General features: G+C 41.6%; 1 protein-coding gene across 3 annotated transcripts in view; it reads right to left on the bottom strand.

Annotated features, from left to right (window-relative positions):
* The window catches only part of rnd2 (Rho family GTPase 2), a 125,171-nt gene extending 110,001 nt beyond the window's left edge, over positions 1 to 15,170 (bottom strand). For all 3 annotated transcript variants that reach the window (XR_009509034.1, XR_009509033.1, XM_059956520.1), the window contains exons 1-2: positions 14,934 to 15,170; positions 14,373 to 14,460 (exon numbers count right to left, since the gene is read on the bottom strand). Coding sequence is in view for 1 of the 3 variants with exons in the window: in XM_059956520.1 (XP_059812503.1) it covers positions 14,373 to 14,460; positions 14,934 to 15,035 (190 nt within the window). In the remaining 2 variants the exon portion in view is untranslated. The remainder of the gene's footprint in view (positions 1 to 14,372; positions 14,461 to 14,933) is intronic.
* Positions 15,171 to 26,288: the final 11,118 nt, after the last annotated feature.

Below are 26,288 nucleotides of genomic sequence, written 5' to 3'. Positions count from 1 at the left end.
AGTAAATCCTTACTGGATGACTTCAGTAAAATACCAGACTGAGCTTTTCACTTTTCCCAGTCCAACTATATATAGAGTGCTATTTACAGTCCTGCCTACTTTATTCTCATGGTATTTTAGAATACTCAAACATTCTAAAGTTCCAATGCAGCATTTTTTAATCAAGTAAAAAATAGCTGACAGTGATAGATTAGGAAAAGAAATTGAAGCTAAAAAACTCAAGACCTCCATTGTCACAAGGAATTTAAGTTGCTATCTCCAAATAAATTGTGTTTTTCCTTTTGCTTATATTACTCTTTGGAGATAGTAATTTTAGCATCAGTGTAGCTCTCTGATTTTTACACATTTTTCTAAAAATTGACAAGTTCTCCCATACCCATAAACATTCAGATGTGTTCACAGCTTGTCATATACTCAATACAAGAAATACTTTTCCAGAAAATTTGGTAGTGAAAAGTTGGTTTAGTTAGTCTAATCTTGTTATTTTAACTTTACCCCTTAACCTTCTCAGAAACTCAATTGTAACCAACAATCTGTTCTACCATGAATCTACCAAAATTCTATGCAACCTATCACTGAGAACAGTAGTGCAGTGATTATTCAAAATAATATTTGCCAGTATTTTTGCTCAAAGTCAGCTTTCACTCTGCAGCATCGGTACATAATGCACTGGTTTATCCAGGAGCCAGCTCGATGCTGGAATCACAGCCTGCAATCCTTGTGTTCCTAATCCTGATCTCACCAACTCCAGATGGAGAGCCAGCATTGGCTTTCCATACCCTGGAGACTGACGGTGAGATCTCAGGCGGCCGACTGCTAACACATTTAATAATTAAAATTGAGGTAAATTTAAAAAAAATAACAATTTTTAAATAACTGAAATAATATCTTTCAGAAATCGTGTATCTACCTACATGTCTCAATCTGCAGCCTGGCATAGGATTGGAGAGGTGATTTTGCAGCATCAAGCTGGGGAATCCCAACAAGATTGATCTCCTCTGCTAGACTCCATTTTGAGTCTAGCAGTGGTTCACAGTGATAGATGCGATGCCATCTGTTACTCAGTCTTCCACAAACAGTGCATGCCCAAAAATCCCAAGTATTGCCTAAGGTTCTGTGGCAAAGATCCATCAATTGAACTGAATTACTTACATCCTTCACATACATGAGGAGTAAAAATCTTACATTCTATCTCCATCTAAATGTGCAATTTATAATAATTTGTAATAGATAGTATGTACAACAGGATGGTCAATATAATATAGAAATACGATTGTGTCAGTGTGAATTAATCAGTCTGATGGGCTGGTGGAAGAAGCTGTCCCGGAGCCTGTTGGTCCTGGCTTTTATGCTGCGGTACCGTTTCCCGGATGGCAGCAGCTGGACCAGCAAGCAAGATTTTCCCCATTATTTTTAAACGAAGTACAACAGATTCATTCAAATTCAGTCTGAAGCAAGTATCCACACTGCCGATTGCTTTTCAATGCCTACTCACAAATTAGTATTATCACTCCACAGTGACAAACTCTACACAACTTAAATGAGGACTCACGCTGCATGTTTTCAGTTAATGTTAATTAGGATCTGACAGCGTAAACAGACAGACAGCCTATTTACAGAAGATCTCTGTTGCCAAATTAATTAAAGACAGAATTCACTCACGAGTAACTTTAATGGGGCAAGGCCAGAAAGAGGAGGATTGCAGCTAACATTATACCATTGTCTACTCCCGTCCAATATCCCTTAGAGATATCTGGGCTCAGTCTTTCTTTATGTGTAGTTTTTCCATAAATTCTATTGTATTTCTTTATTTTCCTGTAATTGCCTGCAACAAAATGAATCTCAAGGTAACATATACATAGTTAGCTTAAAAAAAAACTTACTTTGAACTTTGACTTCTTCAATTCTAGTTACTGAGTTAATCTACAACCCATTCTAACTCCCTCTCCTCCTCCAGGATGAACCTTAAATCTACTTGCTTGATTGTGTTTGGAACATCTTCCATGAATCGTGAGTTTCCACTTCAATTCTTGTTTAATGAAGCACCTTGGGATATCTTACCGTGTTAAAGGTGCTGTATACCCTGAAGTTCTTGTTGTATTTCACAAATCCTCTCATCGCCAGAGATATTATGGTTATTTGTACAGTTTGTGTTCCTATTGAAGGAACAGAAGGGCAAACACTAAGCACTCCAAAAATAACTTCCTCACTTCAGTGATGACTTACTAGAAAAACCAAAGCAAACATCTTTGAGGGACACAGTCTATTTTTAGAGAGTGCCTTCCTCTTCTTGTAACAAATACCGTGATTTTGCTTGGCACTTTTGAGACAAACTCAAAGCCATTTGTGGCCTTAAACCACATTGAATGGGATTATAGATAAATGGTAAAACCATTCAGATAACAAAAAAGTTAGGTACCATGAGGTAATACTTTTCTCCCAATCAGCTTCAGTCTCCCTCCATCACACACACTGACAATGATTAATTTTGCAGAAAGTTTACTGGTGGGTTTACAGTGAGAGGAAGGAGAGGAAACTTAAGTGAACAACATACATTAATTCAACCTGGTTAGTGGTAGAATCCCTTTGGATTAATTTGCTGTGGAAGCACCAAGACTGGCACATTGAATGGGCCAAGCTGTGCACACAATCTGCAGCTGTATCTACCCACCTGCGACTCACACCCTAGTTCCCAGACACATTACACGGTGACAGTGACAGATGCAAAAGGCTTTTCTTCGTGCATGCATTATTTCAGCTGATCCAGATACGGGCTGGAGAGACATTTAGCTGCATCGATAAGGGACAGAGAATACTCTCGTTATATTTACATCTTACATTTTTATTTTAGTAAACAAACAGTCTGAGGCTGCCATGAATGGAGGCCATTTCAAATTCCACAGGCCAAAAGTGTGCAATCCATTTGAATTACTTGCAGTTAGTGTTAATGTGATTGTGTATTGTATCTACAGCAAGCATACCTTGAATGAAAAAACTGGTACATTTCAACATCTTTTGTACAGGTGGCCAGTTCAACAAAATAATGAAATGTGGAAAGGGACGACGAGAGACTGAAAAAAAATTGAGAATTCAGCAGGTGTAGATTAATTCAACACAGAATGTGCTATAAATGTACAACAGGCCAGACAGCAAGCAACAAGGCAGATTCCATTCTGAGTGTTAACCCACTGCCTCATATTCACTTTCATACAGTGAATTCAGAGTATTTTCTATTTTTATTACAGATTTACACTGTACACAATTTCCTTTTTTACCATGCCCCCCCATGCCACATGTGAGGAGCCAGATATGAATAGAAATGGCAAGCAAAAGCTAAGCGCACTTGTCACTGTGGCATGAACGCCACACAATGCAACACACCAAAGGCTGCCCCACCCCACTCGTCTGTTACAAGATAAATGGCCAATCATACAGGCACACCAACACAATTACCTGGCTCCAGAATTCAGACATAATAATAAGTTGCTACCCTCACCAAAGGATAGGAAAATTGGATATAAGCTTTAATCACATTGCAAGTACGACTTTATATAAGACCTCACAACTACTAATACACAGGATCATATTATATTGGACAGTAAATGGTAGTATTACGCTCACAATCTTATGACCTCCATGTCAATACAGATTTGCTCTTGTATTCTGGGATTTTAACAAATCCTGTGATTGTTGTGGAAGTTTCCTTGGCATATTCAGCAACATTATTCTCTACAGAAGCCTTTGCAGTACATCAGGCTGGAAATAATTGATGGCTATATATTACAGGCCTCTCTACTAATGTAAAGAACTTTCTTTTATCCAAAAGTAGTGGAGTCAAATAGTTCTCAAGTCCCATTTAGAATGCTTGACTAATATTTCAGTGCAGTACTAAGAGATGTGTCAGAGATGCTGCACATTTCATGGCCTCTAGCTATCCCAAAATACCTGAAGAGCCCATGAAGTACTTTCAAAATATAGTAACTCTTGCTACATAGCGAACACATCACTTGGTGCACAGCAACCTCCCAGAAACACCATAGCAATACTGACCAGATGACATTTTTATATCAATTGAAGGATAAATATTGCCCGGGACATCAAAAATATACCCCATGCACATCATCATATCCTTTATATCCACCACATATAAAGAGCAAAGAGATCCTGTTTAATGTCAGCAGCAATTTTGAGAGTGCAGAACTCTCAGTCGAGCACAGGAGCATCCATCTAGATGTCCAAGCGGAACTGTAAAAGGAATTAAACCCACAACCATCTGAGAAAGAGCCACCAACTGACTCACACGCAAAGGTGTTCACATTCAAATGTCTCTTACTAAATATCTCAATAAAATATCATGCAATTCCCTAGTTAAGAACATGTTTTACTGGATTTCTACAATTATGCTGTTGGGTATTTTATTTTCCACAGTTTTTTTTGCAAAACAGTGTGATCTGTTAATAAAATTTTACAGTCCAATATTTCGCTTTCTGTCAAGATAATGAGTCATTTGATTAGTTTAGGAATGTTGTATCAGCCACTCAGGTTTGTCTTGATAACATTCTGTCCAATGGAATGCCATGGAACATTTGAGCAAGAATGGCAGCATCCAATTTCTAGGGGAACGTGGGTTTTTGAGGGTCTCTTTTTGCCAGAGTCGGGGGAGAAGTGATGTGTGGAGAGGAGCACAAAGGAAGATGCTCACAGAACCCTGCCCGAAGGACAGACACTGTTGTAAGAAATTCCTCGTGCAGACAAATGGTTCCACTGAGGAAGTGCCAACACTCCTGAGTTAGTCAGTTAGGTTGTGACAGACTTCAAGGAAAGTTTGAATCATGTCTGGTGCCTTTCATGTAGAACATGGGTTCAGCACCATGAGTAATTAAAGAGAAGCACCCGACTATCTGACAATGAGCTCCAACTTTTAAGTGCACATTATAGACTGGTTTAACCGTAATGGGCCCTTTTTTTGTTAACTGTTTGTTAAAGTGGGAATACTTGTAAAAGTTTATGCCGGTGTAATTTCCACTGTTTCCTGGCAAATGGTAACTTTTGCATGGGGCAGCATTTATATAGCATTCACCATCATTTTTGTCCCCTTAACAGAACTTCACAACTTTCCTGTTTGTGTTGAACCCAAGTCATATTGATACTAGACATGTGTTGTTTATAGGAAATGGCCCTCTCACCATTACTCATGCATTGCTGAGTCACGTGGCAGTATGGGCCACCGCAAGGGTTACAATCATACAGGGGAACTTCATGTTGAACACATATCTACAGATATTCTATAGGCATAGTCAATCACAGGAATTAATTTCCTTATTTTTTTAGCTCACAGCCTCAACTCTTAAGCCATAGAATTTGCAACCTATAAAGAAAACCAGGAGGACATTTAAACTGTATGTGAAAATAGTGAGAACAATGGCGTTTTATTGTCCTAGTGACATTTCCTGTGTGGGTCAGAGTTTGGAGAGGGTCATTACTGTTTAAATGACATTAGTGTCATTTGGTTCTGCCAGAGGATTATGATTTATTAAGGCACAATTCAATTTTTCCCCAGTAAGTGGAGCATTGATTGTGTGTGGGCTAGAGTGCTTTGTGCTGCTTCAGTGAGCTAATAATTGAGCCACTGTTCTTGGGTTTGGCTCCTCTTTATTAATCATTCCTAGTCCTTGATCAATTCATCGGGATTGCTAATCAAGAATGCAAAAACTCAGCCTGTTATCTGAGTGACGCAGGCCACGAGCAGGGATCAGGACCTTGTGACCTTTGTAGGTTCTCAAGCTGACTAGACACACGAGTAGCTTGTGTACAAAATCCTGGATAAAACTGCTCTGAGAGCACTCAGCTCTGTAGTCCTGGCAGTCTTTAAGTGACAAGTTCCATCAAATGAACAAAAAAAGTAGAAACGATAATGCAATCATCAGTGGTCCCACGTGGATCTCATTTTAGGTTCCGACAGCTCAGAAGAAACCACCGAAATTACAGAGGAATTTCTTTACGCAGGTGATGAACCTGTGGAATTCATTGCCACAGATGGCTGTGGAGGCCAAGTCATTGAAAATATCTAAAGTGAAGGCTGATAGGTTCTTAATTCGCAAGGGTATCAATGGTTACAGGGAGAAGGCAGGAGAATGAGATTGAGAGCAGTAATAAATCAGTCGTGATGAAATGGCAGAGCAGACTCGATGGGCCGAATGGTTAATTCTGCTCCTATGTCTTATGTATGTGGGAGTTGGATTGGTACCTCATGGAAAAAATTGAGCTAAACCATGACTTTGTTGGATTGGGCTGTGGAGGAGTTCCACAATACAAATTGAATAACTGCCTGTCTACTAGAGATAATGGAGAAATTCACTTCAACAAATGTATCAATAGTGCATTCGAACACATTAACATCAGGTCAAAGTGCTGCTTCTTGCTTCTAGCGTGTAGAGGCTGCCTATCTTGTATTGCTTACTCAAGTATGTGAATGCTACCCAATTGACCTTCCTCTCCATGCCCCCATTCACCTGCCTCCCTCAGCTTCCTAAGTGTAATTCATAGTAGAAACACGGTTCGGCTCGTCTGCAATCTTTAGAGAGCATAGTTTAAAAAGGTGTTAAAGGATATTGTTAATGGAACAGATTTTTTGTTGCTGCATAACTATTAGCATTTGCTTGTATTTTGAAAAAAAATAACAAGTTAACATCCCATGATAAATGAAAAGACCTGAACTATACATTTGTCTAAAATGAAGGGACTCAGACACAATATCTTCTTTTCAGGACAGTTTTCAATTCTGGCTTTTGACTACTCCAAGAAGTAGATTCTGGGATTCATAACTACAAGCTTAGAGGACAATAGTAGGGACAATATGTTGAACTAGAATAAGCCATTGGCTAAGCTACAATTGGTGCTTTGCATTCATTTCTGGGCACCTAATTTTAGGAAGTATGTAAAGGTTCTAGCAAGAGTTCCATCATCAGGACACCCACCACCAAGGCCATGCTCTCTTTTCACTGCTGCGATCAGGAATAAGGTACAGGAGCCTCAGGACTCTCACCACCAAGTTCATGGAGAATTATTACCCCTCAGCCATCTAGTTCTTGAACCAAAGGGGATAACTTCACTCAACTTCACTTACCCCATCACTGAAATGTTCCCACAACCTATGGACTCACTTTCAAGGACTCTTCATCTCATGTTCTCAAAATTTGTTTATTTATTTATTATTATTACTTTTTTGAATTTGTAGTTTGTTGTCTTTTGTACACTGGTTGACCGCCCAAGTTGGTGAGGTCTTTCATTAGTTCTATTATGGTTATTATTCATTTATTGAGTATGCCCAGAGGAAAAAAAATGATTCTCAGAGTTGTATATAGTGACTTGTGTGTTTTGATAATAAGTTTACTTTGAACTTTGAGAAGTACAGAATGGGTCCAGGGATGAGGGATTTCAGTTTCTTGGAAAAGCTGTGATCTTTCTCCTCAGAGTAAAGAAAGTTGACAGAGAATTTGATAAATGTTTGAAAGATTAAGACTAGTTAGATAGAATAAGTAATAGGAAATTGCTTCCTTTACCAATTGGCTCATGAACCAGAGGGCACAGTTTAATTTTTTTAGCAAGAAGGTACTGTAAAGGAAAATGAATAAATTTAAAAAAAACACAGAATGTAGTTATGAAATTCACTGCCTGCAAGGATAATGGGGACTGAATCAATCTGTGCTCCCAAAAGGGAAGTGGAAAGGGACACGATAGTGAAAACAATTCAGGATAGTGTCGGGGAACTAGAATGATGATTTTGCTGTAAACGGAAACAGCATAACAGTGGGTAAATGGCCCCTACTTTGCGAATAACAATTCTATATTACGTGGGATGGGAAAGGATTATCAGAAGCATTGAAGTATTTCTAAAGTGAATCATCAATCATCAAGATATTGCTCTTCAAGTGTTCATCTAGATACCTTTTAATTGCGTAAAAAGTTTTAAGTTCCAGAGCATATACCCTTCAGGTGAAAAACATTTCCTCACTCCTCCCTCTAATCTGTGCTGCACTGAACTTGTATCCATCTCCCCTGTTGCGAGATGTTATGCTTCCTGGGAAATTGTTGTTCTAGCATAGAGGAAAGTGGACCTTGTTCTGAATACACCGTGTGCAGGGCATCACTTTCCTTTGACACAAGCTGAGTGCCTTTCTTACAGCCGCAGCTGGGTCAGCATGCAACTCCTGATGATCCCAAGGCCCGGATGATAACCTGGGTCCATTCTTCCTCAGGGTCCTACAACACTACAGCCTGAGTAACACCACCATCCAATCTTGCTAACTGCAGTGAGTGAGTTCCAAAACAATTTCATAAGTGTGGATGCTCAACAACAACACTTTCCCCAAAGCTTATTAAGCAAAAAACTACGACAGCTTCTCTGAAGAAAATCTTTCACAGTCTCTGGGAAGAGTAGATGCAAAGCTAGGGAATTTATCGTTAGATTGGAGTTTCTTAATGCCATTCTGTTTCTGATGAGAGTAGAGTAACCTCTAGTAAGGGACTAAAACACTCAGTGGCCACTTTATTAGGTATACCTGTGCAAGTATTAATCAGCCAATCATATGGCAGCAACTCAATGCATAAAAGCATGCAGGCATGGTGAAGAAGTTCATATGTTGTTCTGACCAAACATCAGATGGAGAAGAAATTTGATCTTTGACTGTGGAATGATTGTTGGTGCCAGATGGGGTGGTTTGAGTATCTCAGAAATGGCTGATCTCCTGGCATTTTCATGCACAACAGTCTCTAGAGTTCACAAAGAATGGCATGAAAACAAAAAAAAAATCCAGTGAGCAGCAGTTCTGTGGGCAAAAACACCTTGTTAATGAGAGAGGTAACCCTTGGTGCCCCTAACGCTTCAGGGTTTTACAAGATGACCTCTTTAAAATCAGAATTCCAAGTCTGTTGTAAGCTGAATTTCATTCACATCAACACTAACAAATTTAGGCAACATTCCATAATTATATTAAATAAAAACTGTAGCAATGTATTTTAAGTTTAGTGTATTTTGAATTTTAAGATCATTGGAAAAAAAACTGCATTGCATCAATGATGAGAAGCAGGAGTTGGTGAAACTGACACAGCAAGTGCAATATCCAAATGAATTGTTGCATCGTGTACCTAACAAACTCTTTCAAGATTAAAAGTAATAATTCCCAAGTTACAGTACAATTTTGGATGAATTAAATCGTACTGCAACTTCTTTGGAATTATTACCTTTAGTCTTAAAAATACTAGTTAGAAGGAATGCAGCTAAAATGGAAGTCTATTAGCATCCCCTTTCAATCAATCTTCTATCAACACTGGGTGCCTATAACTCTGGGAACTAACAAGAGGTCAGAATTAAGCCATAGTCTATTCATGTAACAAATCTCATCAACATTCCTCAAGCCGCAGAGAGGGTGAGGAAATTTGTTATCAGGAACCACAGGTTCCCACACTATAGAATACTGCGTGAGGCAAGGGCCTGACCCAAAATAATCTCCTTGTTTACAGACAGATGAAAACACATTCAATTATTTTCCCATTTCACTGAAAATGATGCAGTGCACTCACATGTGTTACAAATTCCCTTATGGAACTTCTAAATTATAGCAGCACACTGAATTCATTTGAGCTTGTAAAACATTATATGAACAAAAATAGAAGATAGGTTTAATTAGGTGTAACTTTTACAAAATTTTTTAAAATGTATGGTTATGTTATACAAAAGTAATTAACTATAGTATGCAGAATAAAACACCAAATGTACTTAAATAATTTGGAACGGTAGGCAATGAAGCAATTAATTCTTTATTTCTACAAAGTTCATTATATTTAATTGGAAGCTATTGACATATTCCAAAAGGGTTTTGTTGAAATCCAAAACAAGAAACAGCAATATTAATAGCAAAAAATTGATTGTTCTTTCATCAGTAATGAGAAGACAGTGCAACTTATTGACCACAGACAGTTATAACTGACCAGTTCTGCTCCTTTTAACCACCTATTCACCAAATGTGTATTTTCAGTATTGCCAAAATGAACTCCACATCAAGTTAATCAAATATAAACTCTATAAAATAATTTTCCAGTTTCAAGTGAGTAGTTATGATCATTCGACTCTGATTACTTTTCTTTTTAGAAGAAAACCTTGATTTAATCAATGAGTAAACATTTTAGAAAAGAAAACTTTGCAATTGAGTAATCCATCCATGTGTGTGCAACCAAACACACACAGTTGCAGGAACAGGTAAAACACCAAGTTGTATTTGGTTTAACTGAAAGCTCCTATGGGGTAAAGAAAAAGGCTGTTGAGCTCCTTTATATATCTATTAAATTTAATTAGGACCTTGTTTTATAAATCAATTACAACTGCTCTAATTCACCCTATTAAACACGCCTGGGTAACACAGTATTTCCCCTCTTACAGACTAACAGATTTTATGGTCATTGAATCCAGGGAAATCAATGTAAATCCTTGCAGTTCATATTTCCTGCAAAATAAATCCCCAGTGACAGGGAAGAAAATCATGGAAAAGTGCAGCCTTTGCTTTCAATGTGACACACATCGGGCACTTTAAGCATGAAAGATGATCTTCAAGGGCGAAAGCTGTGGTTTCAAGCTCTCTTTAGGCTATTGATGCAGGAATTCATCTTTGGAAAGGTTCATTGTGGCTTCAGACAATACTCATACGAAAGGGGATTGAAAGGGACAGCAGGGAGCTGCTATGCTGGAAGAGACCTCTGCAGGTCCCAATTCCTGTTCCACAAACAGATTGCATGTCTCTTTTCAGGGGAGATGCTCTAAGCAGCAGCCACTAGAGGGGAAAACTCATTTACTAGATGACACTGCCTAAAAATAATCATTAACTTTAAAATCACAAATGTAATATATAAAGAATGAGTTTTCAGAATGAAGACACACTAATGATTTTGCTGCTGACCCAAAATTCATGTCCCTCAATTAAAAGTGCTCTTAAATAATTTATTTAGCATCTAAGATGAAGGACATCTGGGCACAGGAAAAGGATCCTCAACGCTGAAAACATTAAGCAAATCAATACGTTGTTTTCAGAAGACACCAAGCTGTAGAATTCTCAAGGAGCATATTGTTTCCCCTTTGGGAACAAAGGCCTTCCGCCTTCGCTCTCAGTACCTTTTCTATACTAGGAATCCTCAGCTGTACATTATCAGCGCACAAGTTTCTGCTCCCATTTTCTATATCATTGCGGAATACAGCCATTGACGAGTTCTGGCCTGCAGGTCATTAAGCTGATAGCAACAGAGGGCAAGACGTCTGATTGGATGGAAAGGTTATTGCAATATACAGTGGATTCCAGTTAATTGGGCCATCAACTAATCGGGGCAGCCACTTACTTGGGGCAACTCTTAAAGAACAAAAGCAAAGTCAAGAAAATTGCTGGGATTCACTTTGTTTATTTGGGACACTACATCACTTAATTGGGACAGAACTTGCAAGTTAGAATCTGTTCTGCGCGAGTTGCACGTACTTGTGTGGCCATTAGACACTTCACCAAATAGCTGTTTACACGTGACAGCGACCACACCGGGGTACACCGCTTCAACTGGCAGGCTGAACCAGGTGAGGGTAGCTAGAGGGTCTCATACTCCATTGATATGGCAACATGCCTATCTTAGCATGCGAAGTCAGCTCCAGCAGACTGGGTGGATGAGATCTACAGTGAGATCCAGCGTCCAGGAAGGCGGTTCTGCAATGCTCTGTGGAGAGCGAAGGGCAAGACCAGGTACAGAAGATGTCATCGTCAGCAACTGAAACCAAGGAAGACCCAAGTTGTGGTGTCTACTCGTACCACTGGACCCAGACTTCTGAGGCCAAGAAAGTGTGACTTTAAAAACTCTACCACACAGGTATCCTGTCATCATCAGAAATGGCAGTGTTCTAATTTGTTTTGTATTTCATTCAAATGCATAGTTTGTTACTCAGTGAAATGGTAGTTTGTCTTATTTTATTACCTTTTTAAACTATTTCCATGAAACTAATTGGGGCAGCCACTTAATTGGACCAAAATGTACTGGTCCCGATGTGTCCCAATTAACCAGAATCCACTGAACAGGAACGTTTATATCATTTGCACTTCGCTATCAAACCAAGAATATGCAGAACCTGCAATATTAAAGGTAATGGCTCTGTGACTATTTGGCCAGTTGCTCAGATTGCAAGAAACTTATTTTAGCCAAGACCTATCTGGACATTCGAATAAACATCTTCAGTGCTGCCAATAATCAAATCAAGCTCACTCTCTGGAGACCATAAAACATAGGAGCATAATTAGGCTATTTGGCCCATCCAGTCTTCCCTGCCATTACATCATGGCTGATTTATTATCCCTCAACTCCATTGTCCTGCCTTTCCCCCGTAACCTTTGACACCCTTATTAGAGGGATATAGAGTTACTATTTTAAAATATTTAGAATGGGCCTTGAAGTAGCTGTTGGATAATAGGGCAAGCTGATCTTTATGAGAACACCAATGAATTAAATAATATACTTTGTGGCTCAAATGATGGATATTACCAAAAGACACAAGATTATGGGCTAAAGGAGACTCCTGTCTCCAATCATCTCTCCTGCTCATTCTGACCGCTGTTCTCCTCTGGCCAGCCTCCATATGCTCAAGGTCCCCAAACACTCTGCACTTCATCTATACAGCATAATATTCTTTCATTTGCTGACATGCACTGGTTCCCAGACTGGCAACACCACAGCTTTTCAAATCCTCTTTATTTTAAAAAAATACCTACACTTGGCCCTTTCCTTCTAGCAACTTCCTCCAGTTCAAAACCACTCTGAGATCACTGAACCTCAGTGTCTTGTCAGCTCTCAGCTTTCCGCCCCTCCACACCAATTGTCAACCATGCTTCCAGATACTAAGACCTTCCCTCCCTAAACCTCTCAGTCTCCATTAAAACACTTAGAACCTGCTGCTGTGTAAATGCCTTGGGCGACTTGACGTTATTTTTTTAAATGAGCTTGGGACTTCCTTCTTCTATGTGACACCTTTGTGTTATAAATTATTATTGTTGTGCAATCTAGCTGATGTAATAACAGGCAGAGTTTTACAGTAAATAGGCTTCACTGAAAGACAATTCTGGTCAGTCAGATATACTCACAACTCCCATCAATGCTTTAACTCAAGGTAAGATTAGGAGGGGCAATAATGGATGTAGCCCACTAATCCGGACGACTTCCTTTTATAATACCTCAAGAGTTGCAAATTAATATTTTTGCAAGAGAAGTACGAAGAGCTCGTCCCCAATGCCCACGCCCCCATCCATTGCCAGCAGTGGACAATGCATGAGCCGGGGCTCCTCGCAGTTACTCGACCGCCTCTCTGTGGTCAATCGTGGGGCTGCACAGTTGGCGCCTGGGAAGCCCACCGGTGCATCATCGCACAGAACACCAAAAATATCTTTGGTGCGGATGATGTTTAAGAGCTTTTTTTTTATTTCGAAAAAATATTTTCCCCTTCAAGTTTTCGCGAAAGGAGCACGGTATATCTCCAGATTCCAGCATCTTTAGTCGCCTGTGTCTAGGGAAATGTCTACTGGGGGGGTGGGGGGACGCGTGGATAACACGGAATGGAGCTGACAATGTTTGCTGCCCAGCTCCTCTGCGAACCCTTCAATAGATTTCAGTCTCTTTCTCCTTCATTAGCAATCCCGCTCCCTCAACTGGGTGTCAATGGCTATTTGGGTGTTTAAAAATTAATTTTTTGACCCGCTTTGTCCTAAATTCCATTCCGATGAAGCCCAGAGTCTGGCGAAACGGACCAAACAGCAGCCCATTCGCTAGCAACCCGGGTCAGTACGACCGAACCGAAACAACCCGCAGGATCCTTGAGAAACGTTATATACATTTCCACTAAAAATTCTTAGGGATTATTTATTGAATTAAGTAACATTCCTCCTGATTGACAACGATTATCTGATAAATATTTACTGCACATCTGCATCGGCTTTTTTAATGCCAATCTAAACCACAATCAAATTAATGGAAGCGTTCAAACGTACTCCACGAATGAGTCAGTTGCACGCCCTATCGGTAACTGTATCAGACGGTTTAACTCTGCTTAAAAGTCTTGAGATACACGGTTCTCGGTTAGTTTGAACAAGCGAAGAGCGTACCGGTTTGCAACATCTGCCTTTAGAAAGGTCTGGGAGTTGCGCTGAATTTGCGCAGTGGCGCACAGATCTCTGCGCTCAGTTTAGTTCGACCAACACAAGTCACCCAGGAACCGAGTCATAGCCACGAAAGACACTAGGCTGGAGAGGCACTGGTTCCTATTAAAATATGGTTAGCTATAAACAAAACTACTCACTGACCTGAAGTGTCCCACATATTTAGTTCGATCCTTTGCTTGTCTATTTCAAAACTGGCCGTATAGTTCTCAAACACAGTGGGGACATAGTTCTGGAATGAAAGTCGGAACACATGCATTAAAAATAAGAATATATAAAGTAACTTTAGAAAATCAGTTTAATATTTAACAGTCATCTGTAACAAATCCTTTTAACAAGAACACAGAACTCAATTCCAGAGCATTAGTGTGTAATAAAAACTTGCTATTGAGCGTTCTGGACAATTGGAAGATTATTAATTTTCAAAATGCATGCTAGGATAATCTTCAGTCTGAACTTTCATACTTTATATATCCCTCACAGTTCTGTATTTTTCTTCAAAGTTATTTAGTACTGATATCAAAAAATAGAAGGGAATCTTACATTGTGGACGCAATATTGCAGCATCTGTATACTGTACCGGTTTGGGACGCGTTTAGTTCGTGAGCTCCCCTAACACAATGTGAACTGATTACTCAATGAACCAGATTGTGTGTTCAAACCTTAGTTTACTCCTGCGTAAAGAATTATATTAAAAACACCAACCTCTGGATAACAATCCTTGGCAAAAACGTGCAATAAAGTAGTTTTTCCACACTGTGCATCACCAACCACAACAATTTTGCAACGAGCGATCTGACTTTCCATGGCTTAATTCTGGCCCTGGTGGCCGGAGCCTCCTTTCATTAACAAATAGCTAGCCAGCCGAGTCCAGACTGCGGTAGAGGAGCTTCCTTTGCCTTGGTCCCCTTTATCTCCCTGCTTCAACCTGACTGACTTGCCTTGTCGGGTGTCTCTGACTATGAGCCGGGAGCGCCTCATTCAGATGCGAATCACCAATCAGTGCCAGGGTCCCAGTGATATGCAAATAAAGAGCGGCATCTGGGCGTGGCCTTAAATTGCAACATAATTAAATTAGAATAAATAGATTAAGACAGTGAACTAAGTCTTCAACTTTACTCGGAAAACTGTAAACGGCAGATTGCAAAGTAGTAATTTTGATGAAAAATTCAGAAACAGGGCAGAATGTGACAGAAAACCTGGTCTGGAATTTATATGATTGGAATAGAATAATTTTATGTCATATTTTTGGAACATTAATGTAAAGATAAATTCACATATAAACTATACAGTATAAAACGATGGCATTATTAGGTAGTCCTACAAGCTATTCGCATATAGGGTACTGTATTGGAAAGGAACTGGACCCTTCATGAACTGAAAGTGTTTCAGCGCCAGCATGCAGTGCCCCAAAGTGGTGAAAGGCGGAAGTACATCTTTTCTTCACGCTTCAGTACCAATGGCCAAGTTCTGGTCCGGAGAATGAGAACACAGACAGAAAGCGAAGATTAAAGCGAAGCAATAGTTCATCATTTTCAGTCACAGTGAGAACTACCCGTCCTCAATCCAGGGAAAATAGAACGATGTAATGTATGTGATCACAGTTCTGTTAAACTGGAGCTGACGCATGCTTTTGAGTACGGTAAAGGGAAAATAGAGTATCAATTTCAGCTTAATAAAAAAAGCTGCATTATTTCTTTACATTTTATGCCGTCTGCAAATGGAGAATTGCACTCGGTGTTTCACAGAGGAAGAAGAAACTTCAGGTAGTTGTTACAATTTTTATACGAACATTTATGTCTGCAGATACTGGAATCCGGAGCGAAAATAACAACTGCCGGAGGAACTCGAACAGCATGTGTAGAGGGAAAGAAACTATCAAATGTTTCAAGTAGAGTCCTACATCAGGACTCTTGAGACAGAGTTTGGGGGCAGTCATTGGGAATCTTATATTTCCTTTTTGGGTAATTATATTTCTTACTTGAATCTCTTTTGATGGAGACCAGTCGCATACTCGGAGACCCTTTCACAGAATACCTCTGCATTGGCCATCTCGAGCTCCCAATTGCAGATCAATGCAGAGAGACAAGGAATTCTGTAAATGCTGGAACTCTTGAGCAACACGCATAAAATGCGGGAGGATCTGCTCTGCGACATCTATGGAGGGAAATGAGCAGTCGACGCTTTTTGCGAGACTCCTAAATCAGCTCTGACCGAAAAGGCTGCTGTTCATTTCCCTCCATCGATGCTGCCCGACCTGTTGAGCTCAGCCAGCATTTTGTGTGTGTTACAGACCCCTTGCCCATTCCCACAGTGAACTGTCCAAAAACCCCTTCCGAATCCCACAGGGACCTGTCCAATTCCCTTTCCCATTCCCACAGTGACCTGTCCAATTCCCATGTCCAATCCCACAGGGACCTGTTCAATTCCCATGTCCAATCCCACAGGGACCTGCCCAATTCCCTTTCCCATTCCCATAGTGACCTGTCCAATTCCCATGTCCAATCCCACAGGGACCTGCCCAATTCCCTTTCCCATTCCCATCGTGACCTGTCCAATTCCCCTTGTCCAATCCCACAGGAACCTGCCCAATTCCCTTTCCCATTCCCATAGTGACCTGTCCAATTCCCCTTGTCCAATCCCACAGGAACCTGCCCAATTCCCTTTCCCATTCCCATAGTGACCTGTCCAATTCCCATGTCCAATCCCACAGGGACCTGTTCAATTCCCATGTCCAATCCCACAGTAACCTGTCCAATTCCCTTGTCCATTCCCACAGGGACCTGCCCAATTCCCTTTCCCATTCCCACAGTGACCTGTCCAATTCCCATGTCCAATCCCACAGGGACCTGTTCAATTCCCATGTCCAATCCCACAGGGACCTGCCCAATTCCCTTTCCCATTCCCATAGTGACCTGTCCAATCCCACAGTTACCTATCCAAATCCCTTTCTCGTTCCCACAGTGACCTGTCCAAATCCCTATCTCATTCCCACAGTGACCTGTCCAATTCCCCTCGCCCATTCCCACAGTGACCTGTCCAATTCCCTTGTCCATTCCCATAGTGACCTGTCCACCCTTGGTCTTTTCTACTGCAAATACAATCTGGAGGAACAACACTTATATTCCACTGTGTAGTCTACAACCAAATGGCATGAGAATTGAATTTTAGGAAACACCCCTACCCTTCTCTTTTTTCCCATTTTCCCCCTCTCCGCATCCCCCCTTCCCACCACTTATCCTTCTGATTCTTCCATCCTCCCATGTTTGTCCCCCTTCCCACCTCCCCCAGTCCTCCTCTTCAATTATTTTTGTTCTCTTCCCCCTTTTCCATCCACCCACTTTACACATCTTCCCCTCCCCAATCTAGTTCCAACTATAGTTCACATCTCCTTTCTCCCCTAATGGTTCCCATTCCCACCTCCTTTCATTATGAGAGTCCAGCAGGAGTGTTCCTGCTGTCTCCCTCCAGCAGCTGTCTCTCACCTTCACGCTTCCTTCCCCCACTTACTCCATCTGTTGTTTTTTCTCTGTCTGCCTCAATCTATCATTCACCTCCCACTGTCTCCCCACTTACCTCCCCTACCTGTCTTTCATCTCACACCCCTCCTCAGTCCACCAATCACTTCCGAGTTCTTTCTTGCCGTTCCCCTTTCCCTCTCCATGCTGGCCATCTCACCTCTCCACTCTCAGTTCTGATGTAGGGTTTTGAGCCGAAACATCAACAGTTCCTTTCCTTCCACCAATGGTGCTCTACCCGCTGCATTCTTTTGGCAGACAGCGCATGGCTCTTTTGATCTCCATTAGAGATGTACAGGAGCCAAGGGGAGAGAGCAACAACTTACAGTACAGTGTTTGGTTGGGCTGATTAGTCCTTTCAGGTCATCTACCCACCGTAATATATTTTTTTAAATCCACAGCCAGCAAGACTTTGAGCAATGACAGTAACACACACAAAATGATGGCGCAAGCTCAGCTGGTCAGGCAGCATCTATGGACAGCAATGAACAGTTGACATTTCAGGCTGAGACTTTTCATCAGGACTCATCAGCGATGAGAAGCAATGGGGTGGGGTGCAGGGTGGAAACAGGTATAACCTTGAAGAAGTCAGAGGGGAACAAAACTACTGTAGGACCTGTGGCTAAAGGTAAGGATGGTGCTGAGTTGAAGGCAAGGAGGGTGACAGGCTGTCAAATGAGACGTTGGACTAAATGTGTCTCCAGATGATGGAGACAAGAATAAGGTGTTCATCAGCAGTGTTTGAGGAGGAGACAAGTGATGATACATTGTTAGAAATAGCTGGTCTTCGTGACTACTGCTGTGATGGATTATATGGTCAGCTCAACTTCCAGCAGAACAACATGACTGGGACTCCATGAGGACCAGACTAAGCAGGGATCCAAGAGAGGATCAGTGTGGAGATCTTGGAATAACACAATTGAAGAGCAAGTTAAAACACAAGAGATTCTGCAGATGCTAGAAATCCAGAGAAACACACACAAGATGCTGGAGGAACTCAGCCGGACAGGCAGTGTCTATGAACGGGAATAAACAGCAGATGTTTCACACTGAGACCCTTCATCAGGAATGGAAAGAAAAGGGGAAAAACTCAGAATAAGAAGGCAGGGAGAAGGGAAAGGGTACTTTAATAATTTTACTGAGGAGATACAGCACGGAACAGGCCTTTCTGGTCCTCCAAGCCATTCTGCCCAGCAATCCCCCGATTTAATCATGGGACAATTTACAATGACCTACCAACTGGTATGTCTTTGGACTGCGGGAGGAAACTGGAGCTCCTGGAGGAAACCCCCACATTCACAGGGAGAACATGCAAGCCCATTACAGGCAGAGAGGAGACAGAACGTGGAATGAATAAGGGGAGAAGGAAGAGGGAGGCAAAATTACTGGAAGTTCGAGAAATCGATATTCATGCCATCAGGTTGGAGGTTACCCAGACAGAATATGAGATGTTACTCTTCCAACCTGAGAACCATAACAGTAGACAAGGCCATGGACCAACATGTTGGAATGGAAATGGGAAATAGAATTAAAAAGAGAAATGAAGAGAAAGATTAATTCAATGACATAAAGAGGAACATAAGTAATGAAGAGTTCAAGAGGATTGTACAATAAGATTTAAGTTTCAAGATTTAAAATTCAAAATTTAAGATTCAAATTTATTTATCATATGTACATTGAAACACACAATGAAATGTGTTGTTTGTGTTAACAACCAACACATCCTAGTACAGAAGTGTCAGAGGTAGAAAACAGAAAACAGGACTTCTGTCATGTAGGCATGGTTAATCAGTAACTGTGAAAAAGAATGAGAGAATAGCTTTTTCTCTTCCCTGTTACACCAGGAATGATTCAGATATACAGTACACAATGACAGAAAAAAACAGTGCTGACAACAAGAAATGAAACTGACAATTGTAATTAGAAATGCCAAAAAATATGAAAGCCTACAAGAGATGTTCCTGCAATGAAGATAATTACCAATGCAAAGTTATAAATTAAATCAGTGAGCTTAATCTAGAAGGAAAAAAATAAAATGAGAACATTTGTCACTTCTGTAGAGTTTAGTACATGCACTCTAACAATATATTTCAGATTGACAGGAATTCAGATCTGATTAACTAGTTAGTCTGCAATAACCAGAAGCTAAACATTGAAAATATCCAGCAGGTCAGGCAGCAGTTTTGAAGATATGAAACAGAGTTAACATGTCATTTTGAATACCTTTCACCTTGACCCCTACATTTGAGAAGTACATTTGTTCGCTTGCAATGTTAGGAGTTAGATGATGTTATTTCAATTAGAGTATATAGCAGACGGAATGCAATTTACTACTTAATTCCATGTTCTTTAAAGACACTTCAAAAGCTGGTGGTAGAGCAATTCAACACAGAATGTTTTATTTGTTAATCTCTTGCTGAGTGAAAAGCTAGAAAGGGAGGCGTTGTATTTTTATTGTACCCTAAGGAATCCTCAAAGTACTTTGCAGCCAATTACATAACTTTGAAACACAGTCAATTTAGGGCAATTTTCTGAAAATGGTCATTGAGACAAGCATTTAGGTAACAAGTTAACTTCTTGGGCTTCTTCCACCCAGTCAGCAAACAGAGGCACTATACTCTGATTTTCTCTCTTCATAGATGCCTCTTGATACGCTGAATGTTTCCAGCATTCTCTCGTTTTATTTCCGATTCCTAGTGCTGCATTTCAGATCTCCAGATTGGGAGCAGCTGGATTCCCTGCCCAAGCCCCTGATCACTTTGTTGCCTGCCCTGTGGCAAGATTCTGAAGACAAGAATTTAAGTGCAGCTGTAGGACTCTCAAGCAATCACCTACATCACTGACCTGCCCGATCAGGACCTCTAAGCAGCCAATTGCAGATCAGTTGCCAAGGTCTGGGGTCCATGTTCAATGCCAGCTTTCTGTGAGAAGACATAGAACACAGAATATAGAAAGGCTGAGCACAGGAACACCTCTGTAACACAAAATGTTGCCTTACATATCTCCTTTAAGCTTCCAGTGTAAACCTATGCTCTTTAGTATTTGAAATTTTCACCCTGGGAGAAAGACTCTGACTATCTACCTTAGCTATGCTTCTCATAATATTATAAAATACTATCAGCTCTCCCCTCAGCCTGACACTCCAGAGAAAATAATCCAAGCTTTTGACTGCGTTGGGGAACTGGAGCTGCAGCTCGTTGACCTTTGTCTGGTCAGGGAGAGTGAGGAGGTGATAGTGAGGAGCTGTAGGCACTCTGGGGCCTGGGAAGACAGATAAGGAAAGGGAAGGGCAAGAAGCAGGTGCTAGGGAGTATCCCAATGGCTGTCCCCCTTGATAATAAGTACTCCTGTTTGAGTACTGTTGGGGGAGACAGCCTACTTGGAGGAAGTAACAGTGGTCACGCCTCTGGCACAGAGTCTGGCCCTGTGGCTTAGAAGGGTAGGGAAAGGAAGAGGAGGGCAGCAGTGATAGGGGACTCTATAGTCAGGGGGGTTAGACAGGTGATTCTGTGGACGCAGAAAAGAAGCATGGATGGTAGTTTGCCTCCCAGGTGCCAGGGTTCGGGATGTTTTTGATCGCGTCCACGATATCTTGAAGTGGGAAAGAGAATGGCCAAAGGTTGTGGTACATATTGGTACCAATGACATAGGTTGGAAAAGGGAGGAAGTCCTGAAAACAGACTACAGGGAGTTAGGAAGGAAGTTGAGAAGCAGAATTAGAATCAGGTTTATTATCACCGGGATGTGACATGAAATTTGTTAACTTAGTAACAGCAGTAAATCAATTACATATATTGAATAGATTATTTTAAAGTGTGCAAAAACAGAAATACTGTATATTACTAAAAGTGAGGTAGTGTCCAAAGCTTCAAAGTCCATTTAGGAATCGGATGGCAGAGGGGAAGAAGCTGTTCCTGAATCACTGAGTGTGTGCCTTCAGGCTTCTGTACCTCCTACCTGATGGTAACAGTGAGAAAAGGACATGTCCTGGGTGCTGGAGGTCTTTAATAATGGACACTGCCTTTCTGAGACACTGCTCCCTAAAGATGTCCTGGGTACTTTGTAGGCCAGTGCCCAAGATGGAGCTGATGGAGCTGACCTTCTGCAGCTTCTTTCGGTCCTGTGCAGTAGCCCCTCCATACCAGACAGTGATACAGCCTGTCAGAATGCTCTCCACAGTACAACTATAGAAGTTTTTAAGTGTATTTGTGACATGCCAAATCTCTGCAAGCTACTAATAAAGTATAGCCACTGTCTTGCCTTCTTTATGACTACATCAATATGTTGGGACCAAGTTAGATCTTCAGAGATCTTGACACCCAGGAACTTGAAGCTGCTCATTCTCTCCACTTCTGATCTCTCTATGAGGATTGCTATGTGTTCCTTTGTCTTACCCTTCCTGAAGTCCACAATCAGCTCTTTCATCTTACTGACGTTGAGTGCCAGGTTGTTGCTGTGACACCACTCCACTAGTTGGCATATCTCACTCCTGTACGCCCTCTCGTCACCACCTGGGATTCTACCAACAATGGTTGTATCATCAGCGAATTTGTAAATGGTATTTGAGCTATGCCTAGCCACACAGTCATGTGTATCCAGAGAGTAGAGCAGTGGGCTAAGCACACACCCCTGAGGTGCACCAGTGTTGATTGTCAGCAAAGAGGATATGTTATCACCAATCCGCACAGATTGTGGTCTTCTGCTTAGGAAGTCGAGGATCCAATTGCAGAGAGAGGTACAGAGGCCCAGGTTCTGCAACTTCTCATTCAGGATTGTGGGAATGATGGTATTAAATGCTGAGCTATAGTCGATGAACAGCATCCTGACATAGGTGTTTGTGTTGTCCAGGTGGTCTAAAGCCGTGTGGAGAGCCATGGAGTTTGCATCTGCCGTTGACATATTGTGGTGATGTGCAAATTGCAATGAATCCAGGTCCTTGCTGAGGCAGGAGTTCAGTCTAGTCATGACCATCCTCTCAAAGCATTTCATCACTGTCGATGTGAGTGCTACCGGGCGATAGTGGTTAAGACAGCCTACATTATTATTCTTCTTAGGCACTGGTATAACTGTTGCCTTTTTGAAGAAAGTGGGAACTTCTGCCCATAGCAGTGAGAGGTTGAAAATGTCCTTGAATACTCCCGCTAGTTGGTTGGCACAGGTTTTCAGAGCCTTACCAGGTACTCCATCGGGACCTTCCACCTTGCGACGGTTCACTCTCTTTAAAGACAGTCTGACATCGGCCTCTGAGACAGAGATCACAGGGTCACTGGGTGCAGCAGGGATCTTCACAGCTGTAGTTGTGTTCTCCCTTTCAAAGTGTGCATAGAAGGCGTTGAGTTCATCTGGTAGTGAATCATCACTGCCATTCATACTATTGGGTTTTGTTTTGTAGGAAGTAATGTCTTGCAGTCCCTGCCAGAGTTGCTGTGCATCTGATATTGCCTCCAACCTTGTTCGAAATTGTCCCTTTGCCCTTGAACTAGCCCTCCGCAAATCATACCTGGTTTTCTGGTACAGACTTGAACGCCACAGATCTAGCCTTCAGCAGACAATGTACCTTCTGGTTCCTCCACGGTTTTTGGTTTGGGAATGTACAGTAAGTCTTTATAGGCACACACTCATCCACACAGATTTTAACGAAGTCGGTAACAACTGTAGCATACTCATCCAGATTCAAAGATGAATCCCTGAATACAGTCCAGTCCACCGATTCAAAACAGTCCTGTAGGTGCTCCTGTGCTTCCCTTGTCCAAACCTTCTTGGTCCTCACTGTTGGTGCTGCAGCCTTCAGTCTCTGCCTATACTCAGGGAGTAGAAGTACAGCCAGGTGATCAGACTTCCTGAAGTGAGAACGTGGAGCAGCACGGTAGGCATTCTTGCTGGTGGTGTAGCAATGGTCCAGTGTGTTGTTTCCTCTGGTATTGCAAGTTATCTGTTGATGGTAATTGCTTAGTGAGTTTTCCAGACTGGCCATGTTAAAATCTCCCAAAACGATGGTGAAAGCGTTACGGTGTGCTGTTTCGTGCATGTTGATCCCATTGCTCAGATCATCTAAAGCCTGACTGACATTGGCCTGAGGTGGAATGTAAATTGCTACCAAAATGACCTCAAGGATAGCAATCTTGGGACTACTGCCTGTACCATGTGACAGTGAGTATAGGAATAGAATGAGGTGGAGGATAAATGCATGGCTGAGAGATTGGAGCAGGAGGGCAGGAATTCAGATTTCTGGATCATTGGGACCTCTTCTGGGGCAGGAGTGACCTGTACAAAAAGGATGGGTTGCACTTGAATCTGAGGGGGACCAATATCCTGGCGGGGAGGTTTGCAAGGGCTATTGGGGAGAGTTTAAACTAGAATTTCTGGGGGGTCGGAAACAAACTGAAGTGATGGAGGAAGGGAGGTTGGCTCACAAATAGAGAAAGCTTGGAGACAGTGTGAAAGGGAGGTGATGAAGAAGGGATGCACTCAGACCAATGGTTTGAGATGTATCTATTTTAATGTGAAGAGTATTATGAATAAAGTGTATGAGCTTAGGGCGTGGATCAGTACTTGGAGCTATGATGTTGTGGCCATTACAGAGACCTAGATGGCTCAGGGGCAGGAATGATTAACTAGAGTGGCAGGCTTTAGATGTTTCAGAAAGGATAGGGAGGGAGGCAAAAGAGGTGGGGGTGTGGCACTGTTGATCAGAGATAGTGTCACGGCTGCAGAAAAGGAGGAAGTCATGGAGGGATTGTCTACTGAGTCCCTGTGGGTGGAGGTGAGGAACAGGAAGGGGTCAATAACTCTACTGGGTGTTTCTTCTAGACCACCCAACAGTAACAGGGACATTGAGGAGCAGATAGGGATGCAGATTCTGGAAAGTTATGAGGATTGTTATGGTGGGAGATTTTAATTTCCCAAATATTGACGGGCATTTTCCTAGAGTGAGAGGTTTAGATGGGGTGGAGTTTGTTAGGTGTGTTCAGAAAGGTTTCTTGACACAATATGTAGATAAGCCTACAAGAGGAGAGGCTGTACTTGATCTGGTATTGGGAAATGAACCTGGTCAGGTGTCAGGTCTCTCAGTGGGAGACCATTTTGGAGATAGTGATCACAATTCTATCTCCTTTACCATGGCATTGGAGACACGTTAGGGAAATTTTTAATTGGAGTAAGGGGAAATATGAGGCTATCAGGCAGGAACTTAGAAGCATAAATTTGAAACAGATGTTCTCCGAGAAACATACAGAACTAATGTGGCAAACGTTCAGGGGATATTTGTGTGAAGTTCTGCATAGGTACATTCAATGAGACAGTGAAAGAATGGTAGGGTACAGGAACAGTGGTGTACAAAGGCTGTTGTAAATCTAGTCAAGAAGAAAAGAAGAGCTTACAAAAGGTTAAAAACCTAGGTAATGATAGAGATTTAGAAGATTATAAGGCTAGCAGGAAGGAGCATAAGAATTAAATTAGGAGAGCCAGAAGGGGTCATGAGAAGGCTTTGGCAGACAGGATTAAGGAAAACCCAAAGGCATTCTACAAGTATGTGAAGACCAAGAGGATAAGGCATGAGAGAATAGAACCAATCAAGTGTGACTGTGGTAAGTGTGTATGGAACCGGAGGAGATAGCAGAGGTACTTAATGAATACTTAGCTTCAGTATTGACTATGGAAAAGGATCTTGGTGATTGTAGGGATGACTTGCAGTGGACATGCTTGAGCATGTACATATTAAGGAAGAGGATGTGCAGGAGCTTTTGGAAAGCATCAAGTTGGTTAAGTCACCAGGACCAGATGAGATGTACCCCAGGCTTCTGTGAGAAGCAAGGGAGGAGATTGTTGAGCCTCTGGCAATGTTCTTTGCATCATCAATGAGGACAGGACCAGTTCCAGAGGATTGGAGGGTTGTGGATATTGTTCCCATATTCAAGAAAGGGAGTAGAGATAGACCAGGAAATTATATACCAGTGAGTCTTACTTCAGTGGTTGGTAAGTTGATGGAGAAGATCCTGAGAGGCAGGATTTATGAACATTTGGAGAGGCATAATATGATTAGGAATAGTCAGCATGGCTTTGTCAAAGGCAGGTCGTGTCTTACGATCCTGATTGAATTTTTTGAGGATGTGACTCAACACATTGATGAAGGTAGAGCCGTAGATGTTGTGTATATGGATTTCAGCAAGGCATTTGACAAGGTACCCCATACAAGGCTAATTGAGAAATTAAGGAGGCATGGGATCCAAGGGGACATTTTTTTGTAGATCCAGAACTGGCTTGCCCACAGAAGGCAATGAGTGGTTGTAGATGGGTCATATTCTGCATGGAGGTCGGTGACCAGTGGTGTACCTCAGGGATCTGTTCTGGGACCCCTACTCTTTGTGATTTTTATAAATGACCTGGGTGAGGAAGTGGAGGGATGGGTTAGTAAATTTGCTGATGACACAAAGGTTGGGGGTGTTGTGGATAGTGTGGAGGTCTGTCAGAGGTTACAGTGGGACATTGATAGGATGCAAAACTGGGCTGAGAGGTGGCAGTTGGAGTTCAACCCAGGTAAGTG

The sequence above is a fragment of the Hypanus sabinus genome, chromosome X1 (assembly GCF_030144855.1).
Source record: "Hypanus sabinus isolate sHypSab1 chromosome X1, sHypSab1.hap1, whole genome shotgun sequence".
Taxonomy (NCBI): domain Eukaryota; kingdom Metazoa; phylum Chordata; class Chondrichthyes; order Myliobatiformes; family Dasyatidae; genus Hypanus; species Hypanus sabinus.
This window is presented reverse-complemented; position numbering and strand designations above follow the sequence as displayed.